We start from the raw sequence: 15,399 nt of genomic DNA, 5'->3' as shown, positions 1-15,399 counted from the left end.
TTGAACAAACCATTTTAGTTGTGTTTGACGCCTGAGGACACTAACGACTATGTCAACAATTACGCACTGCTCACCCCAATCTACACATTCTAAACAGCCTTGATACTACAGGCCTGACGTCAAACGACAAGTTTTGATTCTGGGAATGTGATTATGTGGCAGAACGGTTGAGACGACGCAGTAGTATTTCCAGAAAAATTAAGGAGTAGTTGTGTTTTGACGCCTGAGGATCCTAGCGACTATGTCAACAATTTACGCACTGCTCACCCCAATCTACAAATTCAAAACCGGCCTCCATCCCGAAGCACAACAAAATTCGATGATTTTAACAGTATTTTCTTTTGCAGAGGTGCTGCCCGAAATAGTGCGTACAGACTGCGCCAAGTGCACTGAGACACAGCTCAAGAAGATCGGAGGTTTCTTCGGAGAGATTTCGCACCGCCACCCAGACCTCATGAAGAAGTTGCTGGACAAGTACGACCCATCTGGAGAATACAGGAAGAAGTACGCCAAGTCCTGGGCTGAGCACGGCATCCACGTCTAATCACCATCATCCCTTGTAACTCTTATATTCAATAAATCTATAATTTACCCTATAATGTAAAAAATCATTTCGATCTACCCACAAACACGGAAATACATGCAGCTGCTAAACTCGTTTGTTCTGTGAACACAGAAACGATCTGCTTTCACCTCAGTGATGAAGCAACATTTCATTTTAATATCAGCGCCAATTGCACTTTTGGGTCTCAAGAACCAGAAGTCAATCTTTCAGCATGAAAGAGACTAGCCATAAGTGAAAGTGTTTTGTTTAATTTTTTATGACAAGGTGTACCATACATTCTTCTTGGGGACATACACAGAAACTGGAAAGATGGTCATGGAGTGCCACAGCCGTAGATTTTTCAACAAATTGAAGAAGGCACTAGTGATTTCCTAAGCAAACAACAGGGAGTCTCACTTCACTGGCACAACAACGAGCGGCAATTTCTCATTGACACACTGCCCCAGTTTCTTGATGTCCATGTCTCCAGACATGATATCATCCTACAGTTCATGTGTACCTAGAGGATTCGTTACAACTTTATCTCATGACATGAATCAGGCATTCGGCAGAACAACAAGAACAGTGACTTTTGTCTTCAAAGGAATCTTGCTTAGAGTAAGTGAAGTTTTTTGTAGACGTTATCTGCATAATTAATGACAATAATATAGCGAAAAACTTTGGTTTTGTAAAAATTTTTGTTTTTTTCCTTTTTTATAGTGATTTGCCAACAGTAAATATAAATTCTTATATTCATATCGTTCTCTTTGAAACCCAACATCCTAGCACCATCAGTGTCCAACGTAGATTTCCAAGGTATTAGCAGCAGAGAAACAGCTTAGCTACTTGTAACTACTGCCTCATATAGCTTAGGGAGACAGAATGCGGATTATCGCAATTTATTTGTCACGGTGGTAAATATTGTATGGGTATTCTGAAGTAAATACATGTGGTAGTTCCACGCAGTAGATTGCAGTAGTGCCAGCAGTACGGTATTACCGCTCGTAGAAACGGCTTGTGGTTTTTTTAGCATTAATACCTGAAACTTTGGCAACGTCTTACAAGCACAAGCCAACTGTCTAAGAAGCATGAAGGGATTCACAGAAGAAGAACTAGATCACAACAAGAGAAACGTGTCGCTTTGCAATGTTTCAGGGCTAGCATTATTTTGCATTTAATTATATATGCGAGTGTTGTATTCTGCAGTGTTGCCATTTCCAGTCAGTATTTAGCTAGTATTTGATCGACTCACCACGTTGTTATATAGAAATTTTTGCCGCTGTGTATGGGATCTTCAGCTGACTGGTGCACTACTACTCCGCCAGTACCACGTCCAGATCTTATGTATTGACATTTCTCCTGCCCACAGGTGTAGAGACGACAATTAAAATCAAGTTATTACTAGCTGGCAGTAGTGTGTGGCCGCGAGTGACGCGATGTTCGGACAGTAGGCAACTAGACGACGAGGCATATACACGGATACGTTAACATCGAAGACTAATTATGTGTTGTAATATCAGCATTGCACGTGGAGAGAAATAGTTGCATAGGTGGCAGCCGTCCTCATAATTTTCCACTCTCAATGTACTACGCAAATTTTGCAGCAGTTAAAAGCTACTTTGTTGACAGTTGCTGAAGCTGTCAAAATGGAGAATGGTGGGCCAGTACCTTATGTAACATAAAACTGGCTCATCTGGTGATTTCAGTAGCAGTTTTCTATTTGTCTTCTTTCTGCGCATAGTTCATGTGCTACTAATTTATTCTTAATGTGGTTAACAGAGAGACAACCCAGTAATTCTTTTATTAAGTGTCCACTTAACTTTCACCAACCTTCTGCAATGTTACATGCAAACCGTTTCGAATTTCTTCTTTTCCGGTTTTCCCAGAGTCCATGGCTCACTTTCATGCAGTGCTGTTTTCGCCTCCGTAGAGCAGTGGTAGCGTTACCCGGGTTCGATTCCCGGCAAGGGACTGGGTGTTGAGTATACTTCATCACCATTTTCATCATCATTGACACACAAGTCGCCGAAGTGGCGTCAACTAAAAAGACATGCAATACGGCGGCCGAACCCCAAAGTGGATATCCCGACCAATAAATTCCGTACGATCATTTCATTCAGTGCCGTGATTCAGACGTGCTTTCTCAAGAATTTCGTCCTCAATTTAAGACCTACGGTTGATACTAGTAGACATACTTTGCCTGTGGTAGTGTTCTCCTTAAATCCTCCTTACTTGGTCCATCGAGAGCTAATATGCCGCTACGGCAGCAGAATTTCTTCACTTCGAGTGCTTCACTCACGCTCATAAACTAAGGATAATGCTGATACTTTGTGAAACAAAGCTCTGGTTGGCGGTTTGTGGGTTTAAATCACCTCGGGTTATGACGATGTGATGTATTTGACCTGCGGTCGTCGCACGGTGGCGCTGGCAGCAGTCCACATACGCAGACGTGTGTTGGTACATGTCAGAGTACGGTGCAGTGAGTAAGTGTGCAAACGTTTTCAGATGTGCTAATGGTTACTGTCTGTTGCAAATGGATCAAAGAACACATATTGATGACTTTATGATGGGTAAAATACTATGCTGAATGGAGACAGTTCAAACACAGCAGGTCGTAGCATGGGCCCTCCGTGCGCCACAATGTGTGATCTCAGGATTATGGCAACGATTCCAGCAGACAGGAAACGTATCCAGGCGCTACTGTAGGGGACGTCCATAGTGTACAATACCACAAGAAGACCGATATCTCATCATCAGTGCGCGCAGACGCCTACGAAGTACTTCAGGTAGCTTTGCTCAGGATCTTAACGCAGTCACTGGAACAGTTGTCTCCAGACACACAGTCTACAGACGACTGAACAGACATGGTTTATTCGCCCTGAGACCTGCAAGGTGCGTTCCACTGACCCCTGGTCACAGGAGAGCCCGTAAAGCCAGGTGTCAAGAACACAGTACATGGTCATTGGAATAGTGGTCCCAGGTTATGTTCACGGACGAGTCCAGGTATAGTCTGAACAGTGATTCTCGCCGAGTTTCCATCTGGCGTGAACCAGGAACCAGATATCAACCCCTTAATGTCCTTGAAAGGGACCTGTGTGGAGGTCGTGGTTTGATGGTGTGGGGTGGGTTTATGATTTTTGCACGTACATCACTGCATGTCTTTGACAGAGGAACTGTCGGATGTATCTGGACGTCATTTTGCACACATAGGTCTGCATTTTCAGGGGTGCAGTGGGTCCCACATTCCTGCTGATGAATGATAACGTACGCCCCCACAGAGCTGCCATCGTGGAAGAGTACGTTTAAACGGAAGATATCAGGTGAATGGAGTGTCCTGCCTTTTCTCCAGACCTAAACCCCATCGACCACGTCTTGGATGCTCTCCGTCGACATATCGCTGCACGTCTTCAAACCCGTACGACACTTCAGGAGCTCCGACAGGCTCTAGTGCAAGAATGGGAGGCTAAACCCCAGCAGCTTCTCGACAACCTGATCCAGAGTGCGCCAACCCGTTGTGCGGCCTGTGTACGTGTGCATGGTGATAATATCCCATATTGATGTCGGGGTACATGCGCGGGAAACAGTGGCGTTTTGTAGCACATGTGTTTCGGGACAGTTCTGAACCGTCATTCATCATTTATTGCATACAAAACAATTTATTCATAAAACGTTTTAGAATTAAAACAACGTATTTTTCGTGTAAATATAAAGGTTCTCGAAACTCAGATGAAGTTTACAATTTTAAAGAAACAATTCGATAATATAATGCTTTTCAATATAAAAAGAATGATTTAATTTAAAGGAACTTCAAAACTTGTTTGAATGACTGTAATAACAAACTCTCATTGGGCAACGGGTCAACATGTAATACTTCATTTCAGATGAACCAATTAATAACATAGTTCCGAAAGAACAATGACAATTCCCAGAATTTGTTTACAACAGATAAGAAACCCCAAGGGCTGGCAACCATTCTAATAATGCCTTGCCCCTAAAAACAAACGGCAAGAACTCGATACAGGGATATGAGGTGATCAAACCCCACTCATTAAAATAAATTTCAACAATACGCAGTAATCGCTGTTACTGGGGACAAAACATCGCCATAGTCTTAATGAATGCAATGGGCGGGCGCAATTCGCGTCCACCAACATTTTTAGGAAAGCATTAACATGTGAATATTTTTCTTTTAGAAGTATAAAAATACGATAGTGAGAAACATGCCAATATCACTACAGAACCCCAAGTTATGATAACATAAAAAATTAGAAATCTTTTTCCTTAAAATAGAATTTAGTGTCTGCTTGGAGAACACAAGCTATTAAAGCAAACACTCCAAAATTGTGTCAAAGACTTTTCCAGGTAGTACAAAACGAGTTCAACTTATCTTTTGTGTAAGTTCCGTTCACGGAGTGGTTTCCGACGACGCATTCGCAGACAACGGTTGCCACAGTTAAAGCCTCGCTAGCGCGCCCGCTCGCCAGACGCCGGAGGGACAAACAGTGTACCGGTAGACTGCGAAGATGGGAAGCAAGGATCACAAGCCCCAACCAGGCTCGAAAACTCACACGTTACAAAGCCCTCAAAAACTCAAGTTTAGCCTAGATATATACAGTACAAACCATGCACTAATGAACATTAAATTACGGACACCGCAACTGCGCGCACACCGAACCAAAGCCGGCCTGTGTGGCCGAGCGGTTCTAGGCGCTACGGTCGGAGGTTCGAATCCTGCCTTGGGCATGGATGTGTGTGATGTCCTTAGATTAGTTAGGTTGGAGTAGTTCTAAGTCTAGAGGACTGATGACCTCAAATATTAAGTCCCATAGTGATTAGAGGCATTTGAACCATTTTGTACCAAACCAAATTAACACAGCTAAGCCCATAATATCCCATGGAACCCCTACGCGCTGACACAATTTCATCTGAGTGTACAAAATATAAATTACAAACACATAGGAGGCTACAGCGAAATCAAGTGAATAAAAAATTTAATTATTGAAACGCTCGGGTCAAAACTACATCAAAAATGCCATGAAACTAGTTCAATAAATATCCAACTATCAATCTGCCAAATAGTCATTGGTTATCCGGTGCAAAGACAGTATCCAGGTCGGCAGTGCACAGACTATATGTCAGTACTGAGAGAGGGTAAAATAACAAACACCCACATTGATCACTGATTTTCAAGGTAACAATGTCAGTGAAACAACTCGAACACTGGGGCGGATAACTTGAATTACTGTTCTGCACCACTCTGAACTTAATGGATCGTAACATCGACAAGCGCAATAAATCATGAATATGAGTTCAGAGTTGCAGGGGCAGACAGGAAACTGCACTTATAAACAACTTTAGGCTAAACACCCCTGCCGATATAGGGGCCAGAAAACACGTTAAAATAAAACGACGTAGGCGCAGGAAACTCAGTTTAAAACATTTTGAAGAGCCCACTTTTGACAGCATGAATTCTCCATTTCGCAGATACCAGGTACACGTAGCAACAACCGTTGAGCCCCCCCCCCCCCCTCCCCCGTCAATTCTAGGGCCTAGGCTCCCCGCCTAGTCCAGCACGTACCCCACACTCCGCAAGTACAGCCGACGCCGGCCAAATCGGCGACCACTTCGCAAGGCACTTGCTGGCTCGTAGTGCTCTGATCTCTTTCCAGAGACCCATTTCCTCTCTCGTACAGTGCGCCACATCGTGCTCGAGTTTAACCACTGACCGAAGACCAAAACAAGGGAAAGAGTCGGTACCAAGAGAGCCGCCACGACTCAAAGCTGATCTTGTAATTTTCAAGTGTGTTCAAGTGTGTGTGAAATCTTACGGGACTTAACTGCTAAGGTCATCAGTCCCTAAGCTTACACAATACTGAACCTAAATTATCCTAAGGACAAACACACACACCCATGGCCGAGAGAGGACTCGAACCTCCGCCGGGACCAGCCGCACAATCCATGACTGAAGCGCCTAAGACCGCTCGGCTAATCCCGCGCGGCTTGTAATTTTTCTTTACTTCCACTAATGATAGCAATGTAAACAATGGCATACTTTCACCCTGAGTTTTAGTCTCCATGTACTGCTTCTCTCATGCCTGGTATCCCAGCTTGACGTGCTTCAAGGTTCGCCGGACGGTATGGAAATCGATTGAGATCTCTGGCCAGTGCGGCTGGGCCTGTGGGCGCTGGTGCAAAGACATGCCCCCCCCCCTCCCCCCCTCGTCACCGTCCGCGTGTCAGCTTATTGGCTCCTGTGGCTGTGGCTTTCCTTTAAAGCCTGCAGCGCAGTGGTTTTAAGTCAGTTGTGGTTCTCTGCGCTGCTGGTTGATCTCCATACACACCGTTGGCTTGCTTCTGAATTCGCTACGTCTTAGTTTTCGATCTTGATTTGAGCGCTGGACTCGTTCTTATTCTGTCTTGCGTCCCCCTTTTCTGCCAGTCTTTCGTATTGTCGACCTGTTTGTCTCTGGCAGTTCGCTGTCGATGCTCTCTGCCAGTCGGCCAGTCTCCGCTGGATTTCGTGTCATTTCCGGTTTTGTCTCATTACGGTTCTATACCACGTACAGATTGAACAGTATGGGAGGAAGACTGTAACCCTTTCTAGTTCGGTCACTTCTTCCACCCCCTCTCATTCTTATTGCGCCTTCTCGGTTGTTGTCTGTATTGTATATTACACATCTAGCTGCACAAACTTTTGCACATTTTAGATGGTCGGACACATTTTCTAGGTCTTACGCGTCGTTTAAAAGTGTCTTAAGTTTTCTTAAATGTAAACTTCGTCGTCAGTCACAATGCCAGAACTGCTTTTCTTGAGGCTTTACCTTCCGTAAAGAGAATTTTATGATCTAACTAGTCCTCACTTTTCTTTTCAATTCATCAGTTCTTGTCAACGTTTTCGGTGTTTGAGCCATTATATTATAGTTCTCACATTCATTGGCCTTGATATTTTTATCATTTTGTGGATGATACACTCCTGCAAGCATGTGTCTCATAGATTCAAACACCACTACGTGAATAATCCTTCTGTAGGAATGTTTATGCCTCATGCTTTGTTTAGTTGCAAGTCTCACAAAGGTCTCACAAACTCTAAATTTAGATACCCTAAGTGTTAGAAATCGCTATTCATTTCCTTCTCCATCTTGTTAGCAGATTTCCTACCTTCGTAGTGATCTTTAACCGGTTAACTGCTAGCGACGTATATTATCCGTCCACTGTCGTCGTGCTGTGACGTACGCTGAGATGATAAAAGTCGTGGGGTACTCCTAATATCATTTCGGGTCTCGTTTGGTCCGACGTAGTGCAGTATTCCACGTTGTTTTAATTTTATTATTAGATGTGCTAATCTCAGACATAAGGACATACTTCTGAACTTTTTAAAAACTTTTCTTAATACAGTGCAGTAGTTTTTATAATGTTTCATTGTTTTGAGGTCATGACTCCTCCTAGCTATAAGATACATTTCCCTTTTCTGTTTGTAAGATATTTTTATCCGTTTTGTAAGCCATGGCTTTTACAATTATATTTCACTGTTTTCTTAGGAAACTGTTTTCAAATATACTCTCAAAGGTATCATGAAATAGGTCAACTTTTAAATTAGCATCATGTTCCCTGTACAGCTCATCCCAGTCTGTTGCAAGGTTCCCCTAAAATTTTGAAGTGTTAAATCGTTAATGGGACACACTATTTTGGAGGGCTGTTTTGCATTCCTGTACAGAGCTATATCATATACTGTAACTAGCTTTGCATCATGATCAGACAGACCACGCTTAACTGGAAAAATTTTTATATAATTAAACTTATTTTCGTCTATGAAAACGTTATCTATCAGTGTACTGATTTCCTGTACCACCCGAGTAGGAAAATCAATAACTGATGTCAAATTGAAAGAATCAAGTAATACTTCTAGGTCAAGCTTTCTATCGGACTCTTTCAGAAAATCTACGTTGAAATCCCCACAAACAATAATTTGTTTCCTCTTTCTGACAGGATTCACAACAAATAATCCACGTTTTTCTACAATAGTTGAAAATTTCCCAATGGGGAAACAGCTACAATTATAAAAGTGCCTTTATTTAGTTTCAGCTCATATGCACATGATTCTATGCGTTGGTCTGCGCAAAATTTTTTAGTTTCCAAATTTTTCGCACTATGACTGACTTTAACATACATCCTCTTTCCATAGTGACTCTACTTACATGTGCTGAAAGCTTATATCCACCTACATTTACCATTTCCATACCTGTGACTACATGATGTTCAGACGGGCATAGTATATCTATTCCATCCTCAGTTTCTAAATCTTCTGTACAAACAAGAAGCCTATCTACTTTGTTTTTTAATCCCCTGATATTCTGATGCAATATATTAACATTATTTTTACTGTACTTTTATGTGAATCTTGTGACATACTAACATTATTTTCACTGTACCGTCATGAGAATCTTGTGATATTTTCACATCCCTAGTACCTGCCTGTCTGAACTTTTCATGAAGTTTGATTCCAACCAATGTAGGATGATTGAATACTGATCTTAGCCTAAAAAAGTAATCCCATGAGTTCCAGTGCCCCCACTTAAAGATTTTGCTATCATCCCAGCCAGTCTATCCTTCCCTTTCCTACTGAGATGCAGGCCATGTCTCGTGAAGTCCCACCTACCAATACCATCAGTAGGAACCAAACCTATGCTTGAAAAAGTAGCAGACCAAAGCAACTGATCTAGCTTCATATTGACCTTCCTGACAAAGCAGTTCCATTGGGGCCAGTCATACCGCATGAGAGCAGGAACCAAGCCAACATTTGTATGATTCGTTGCAGATGCTATTTTCACTAGGTCACACTTAATATTGTAGCCCTGGTCCCCATCAATACTGTTTCCCGCTCCACCCACTACCACAACATGATCCTGCTTTGTAAAACCTTTGCACAATCATCCTACATCCTCTATCACTTGGCTAAGGCATGCACTGGGCTTGAAAATACTTGTGACTTTGTACCTGTCACCTAATTTTTTCTGCAAATTCTGGCCTACACCTCTTTCATGGCTACTACCTGACAACAGAACTTTCCACCTACTTTCTAGGTTTTTTGCCACAGTTGGTTTCCTAGTGAAAGTCTGTTGAGTGCTGAATACACTTTCATCTAGTTCAGACTCTTCCTTAGCTGACTGAGGTAACAAGGCAAATCTATTGTTTGTGCCAATGATAAAACTGTCTGATACTGTTCTCTTTCAGTGGCCCCTGTTCCTTGCTACCACTTTCCACCTGTCTTCACCCTCCTCCGCCCTTAACCTCATCAGTTCCTCCCTAGCACTATCCAGTTCAGCCTGATGGGCTCTTATGTTCCCTTCCCGTTCCGCTATTTTCCTATACATGTATAATATTAATATAGTAAAGTAATACAGTTAAACTAACGTTAAAAATCAAAACTTGTATACCCGAAAAATTAGGCCTAAGATCGTGTATGTGCGATACGTACTTTACGCGTTTTGAAAGGAAATAAAAGATAGAAATTAAAACCTTTAATTCTCCTAGTTCATACGGTACTACTAAATATATGTGTAATTAAAACAACCTAAATTCTTCACTTAATTCTTAGTGTAGTACATCTTATAATTCTCTCCGTAATCCTGTTGTTGTCAGACATTTAAACGTCCTCGTAACAAAGTTAACCTGTAAAACATGGCCCACTATTTACTTCACCAATGTTCCATTAAGTTCTTGACTTGATGTTTCCCCATAAGAAGACGTAGCAGCTTGATTGGTACCTAAGTTTTTGTTTAATGGCGTAGTTTCTTCTGCAGAATACTCAATTAGCCAAATGGCTATTTTTTAAAACGCCTGGGATCTGTCATTCATCTTTTGTCGTTGGCCACAGCCTTGATACGTCAGACCTGATGTCTAACGACAAGTTTTGAATCTGGGAATGTGATGATGTGGCAGAACTGTTGAGATGACGTAGTAGTATTTCCAGAAAAATTAAGGAGTAGCTGTGTTTGACGCCTGAGGACCCTAGCGACTATGTCAACAATTTACGCACTGCTCACCCCAATCTACACATTCAAAACCGGCCTCCATCCCGAAGCACAACAAAATTCAATGATTTTTATAGTATTTTCTTTTGCAGAGGTGCTGTCCGAAATAGTGCGTACAGACTGCGCCAAGTGCACTGAGACACAGCACAAGAAGATCGGAGGTTTCTTCGGAGAGATTTCGCGCCGCCACCAAGACCTCATGAAGAAGCTGCTGGACAAGTACGACCCATCTGGAGAATACAGGAAGAAGTACGCCAAGTCCTGGGCCGAGCACGGCATCCGCCTATAATCACCATCATCCCTTGTAACTCTTATATTCAATAAATCCATGATTTTCCCTATAATGTAAAAAAATCATTTCGATCTACCCACAAACACGGAAATACATGCAGCTGCTAAACTCGTTTGTTCTGTGAACTCAGAAACGATCTGCTTTCACCTCAGTGATGAAGCAACATTTCATTTTAAAATCAGCGTCATTTGCACTTATGGGTCTCAAGAATCAAAACTGACAATGTTGAATGTCTATGGAAAAAGTTCAAGCCAATCGTAAAATACGTTTTAGACAGGTACGTACCGAGTACAACTGTGAGGCACGGGAGAAATCCACCGTGGTTCAACAACAAAGTTAGGAAACTACTGCGAAAGCAAAGAGAGCTTCACTGCAAGTTTAAACGCAGCCAAAACCTCTCAGACAAACAGAAGATAAACGATGTAAAAGTTAGCGTAAGGAGGGCTATGCGTGAAGCGTTCAGTGAATTCGAAAGTAAAATTCTATGTACCGACTTGACAGAAACTCCTAGGAAATTCTGGTCTTACGACCAGTGGATCGAAACAGTATATCGAGACACTCTGGGATGATGATGGCATTGAAACAGACGATGACACGCGTAAAGCTGAAATACTAAACACCTTTTTCCAAAGCTGTTACACAGTGGAAGACCGCACTGCAGTTGCTTCTCTAAATGCTCGCACGAACGAAAAAATGGCTGACATCGAAATAAGTGTCCAAGGAATAGAAAAGCTACTGAAATCACTCAACAGAGGAACTTCCACTGAACCTGACTGGATATCAATTCGAATCTACACAGAGTACGGAAAGAACTTGCCCCCATTCTAACAGGCGTGTACCGCAAGTCTCTAGAGGAACGGAAGGTTCCAAATGATTGGAAAAGAGCACAGGTAGTCCCAATATTCAAGAAGGGTCGCCGAGCAGATGCGCAAAGCTATAGGCCTATATCTCTGACATCGATATGTTGTAGAATTTTAGAACATGTGTTTTGCTCGCGTTTCATGTCATTTCCGGAAACCCAGAATCTACTCTGTAGGAATCGACATGGATTCCGAAAAAAACGATCGTGTGAGACCCAACTCGCTTTATTTGTTCATGAGACACAGAAAATATTAGATGCAGGCTCCCAGGTAGATGCCACTTTCCTTGACTTCCTGAAGACGTTCGATACAGTTTCACACTGTCGCCTGATAAACAAAGTAAGAACCTACGGAATATGAGACCAGCTGTGTGGTTGGATTGAAGAGTTTTTAGCAAACAGAACACAGCATGTTGTGCTCAATGGAGAGACGTCTACAGACATTAAAGTAACCTCTGGCGGACCACAGGGGTGTGTTATGGGACCATTGCTTTTCACAATATATATAAATGACCTACTAGATAGTGTCGGAAGTTCCGTGCGGCTTTTCGCCGATGATTCTATAGTATACAGAGAAGTTGCAGCATTAGAAAATTGCAGCGAAATGCAGGAAGATCTGCAGCTAATAGGAACTTGGTGCAGGGCGTGGCAACTGACCCTTAACATAGACAAACGTAATGTACTACGAATACATAGAAAGAAGGATCCTTTATTGTATGATTATATGATAGCGGAACAAACACTGGTAGCAGTTACTTCTGCAAAATATCTGGGAGTATGCGTACGGAACGATTTGAAGTGGAATGATCCTATAAAATTGATTGTTGGTAAGGCGGATGCCAGGTTGAGATTCATTGGAAGAGTCCTTAGAAAATGTAGTCCATCAACAAAGGAGGTGTCTTACAAAACACTCGTTCGACCTATACTTGAGTATTGCTCATCAGTGTGGGATCCGTACCAGGTTGGGTTGACAGAGGAGATCGAGAAGATCCAAAGAATAGCGGCTCGTTTCGTCACAGGGTTATTTGGTAACCGTGATAGCGTTACGGAAATGTTTAGCAAACTCAAGTGGCAGACTCTTCAAGAGAGGCGCTCTGCATCGCCGTGTAGCTTGCTGTCCAGGTTTACAGAGGGTGCGTTTCTGGATGAGGTATCGAATATGTTGCTTCCCCCTACTTATACCTCCGGAGGAGATCACGAATATAAAATTAGAGAGATAAGAGCGCGCACGGAGGCTTTCCGGCACTCGTTCTTCCCGCGAACCATACGCGAGTGGAACAGGAAAGGGAGGTAATAACAGTGGCACGTAAAGTGTTCTCCGCCACACAGCGTTGGGTGGCTTGCGGAGTAGGAATGTAGATGTAGATGTAGAAGAACCAGAAGTCAATCGTTCAGCATAAAAGAGTCTAGCCATAAGTGAAAGTGTTTTGTTTAATTTTTTATGACAAGGTGTACCATATATTCTTTTTGAGGACATACACAGAAACTGGAAAGATAGTCATGGAGTGCCACAGCCGTAGGTTTTTCAACAAATTCAAGAAGACACTAGTGATTTCATATGCAAACAACAAGGAGTATCACTTCACTGGCGCAACAACGAGCGGCAATTCCTCATTGACACACTGCTCCATGTTCTTGATGTCCTTGTTTCCAGACATGATACCATCCTATAGTTCATGTGTACCTAAAGGATTCCTTACAACTTCTTCTCGTGACATGAAATAGCTCTTCGGCAGAACAACAAGAGCAGTGACTTTTGGCGTCAAAGGAATCTTACTTAGCGTAAGTGAAGAATTTTGTAGACGTCATCTACATGATCAGTGATAATAACACAGCGAAAAACTTTGGTTTTGTAAACATTTTGCGGTTTTCTCCTATTTTAAAGTGATATTCCACTAGTAAATATAAGTGCTTATGCTCATTGTATTCTTTTTTAAACCCAACATCCTAGCACCACCAGTGTCCAACGAAGATCCAGCTAACATAGATAACCAGACATCCAAGGTATTAGCAGCAGAGAAACAGCTTAGCTACTTGTAACTACTGCTTGATATAGCTTATGGAGACAGAATTCATCGACACGCAAGTCGCTGAAACGGCGTCAGCTAAAGAGATTTGACATACGGCGGCCGAACCCCGAAGGGAATATCTCGACCAATAAATGCCATACGATGATTTCATACACTGCTGTGGTCCAGACGTACTTTCTCAGGAATTTCGTCTTCAATTTAAGACCTACGGTTTATGCTAGTACACATACTTTGCCTGTTTGCCTGTGTTAGTGTTCTCCTTACAGCCTCCTTACTTCATCCATCGAGAGCCAATATGCCGCTACGGCATCAGAATTTCTTCACTTCGAGTGCTATTTTGTCAGCAGGATTGATGTTAGGTATATTGCTAGTGTAACTTCAGCTGTAAATTGTTGCAACCACTTTGGTTTCATTTATTATTAATTCTTATACTGAGCTGAGTTATTTGGTCATTCTGTACAACAGTGTAGTGGGGTTACAATCGCCAACGTCAATGTTAATGGAAAGACTGGACCACAGACCTCTGATTCGTCATTCATCATTCATTGCATGCAAAACAATTTCTTCATGAAAAGATTTAGAATGAAAACAATGTATTTTACGTGGAAATACAAAGATCCCGAAACTCAAACAAAGTTTACAATTTTAAAGCAACAATTCGGAAATATAAAGCTTTTAGGTATAAAAACAATAATTTAATTTGAAGGAACTTCAAAATTTGTTTGAATGACTGCAATAACAACCTCTTATTGAGCAACAGGTCAATAAGTAATACTTAATTTCAGATGAACCAATTAAAAACCAAGTTCCAAATGAATAATGTCAAATCCCAGAATTTATTTACAACACATAAGAAACCCGAAGGGCTGGCAACCATACTAATAATGCCTTGCCCCTAAAAAGCAAGATGATGGTAATAAACACCAAGAGCTCGATACAGGGATATGAGGTGATTACAACCCCACTCATTAAAGTAAATTTGAACAATACGCAGTAATCGCTGTCACTGGGGCAAGAGACCCCCCCCCCCCCATAGTCTTAATGAATGCCATTGGAGGGGGAAATTCATGTCCACCAACATTTTTAGGAACACATTAACATGGGAATATTTTTTTTTTTAGACGTATAAAAATACAATAGTAAGAAACATGCCAGTCTCACTAGAGAATTTCAAGTTATGTTAATATACAAAATTAGAACTCTTTTCCCTAAAATAGAATTTGGTGTCTGCTTGGAGAGTACAAGCTACTAAAGAAAACACTCTCAACTTATGTCAAAGACTTTTCCAGGTGGTACAGAAGGAATTCAACTAATCTTTTGTGTAAGCTCCGTTCATGGAGAGGATCCCGATGATACCGTCGCACACAACGGTAGCCACAGCTAAAGCCTCGCTATCGCGTCGGTTCGCCAGACGCTGCACGGACAAGAAGTGTACTGACAGACTGCGGAGGTGGGAATTAAGGATCACAAGCCCCAACCAGGCTCGAAAACTCAAGCATTACAAGGCCCTTAAGAAGCCAAGTTTAGCGCAGATACCTACAGTACAAACCATCTACTAGTAAATATTCAGTTATGAACACCCCAGCTGCCCGCACACCAAACCAATTTAACACGGCTAATCTCACAACATCCCATTGAACCCC

The 15,399-nt window shown here is 42.1% G+C and overlaps 1 protein-coding gene across 1 annotated transcript in view; it reads left to right on the top strand.

The window, feature by feature from the left end:
• The window catches only part of LOC124616440, a 229,386-nt gene extending 218,522 nt beyond the window's left edge, over positions 1-10,864 (top strand). The window contains exons 8-9 of the mRNA XM_047144748.1: positions 348-530; positions 10,668-10,864. Coding sequence (XP_047000704.1) covers positions 348-530; positions 10,668-10,864 — 380 coding nt within the window. The remainder of the gene's footprint in view (positions 1-347; positions 531-10,667) is intronic.
• The last annotated feature ends 4,535 nt before the right edge of the window (positions 10,865-15,399 follow it).

The sequence above is a fragment of the Schistocerca americana genome, chromosome 5 (assembly GCF_021461395.2).
Source record: "Schistocerca americana isolate TAMUIC-IGC-003095 chromosome 5, iqSchAmer2.1, whole genome shotgun sequence".
NCBI lineage: Eukaryota > Metazoa > Arthropoda > Insecta > Orthoptera > Acrididae > Schistocerca > Schistocerca americana.
This window is presented reverse-complemented; position numbering and strand designations above follow the sequence as displayed.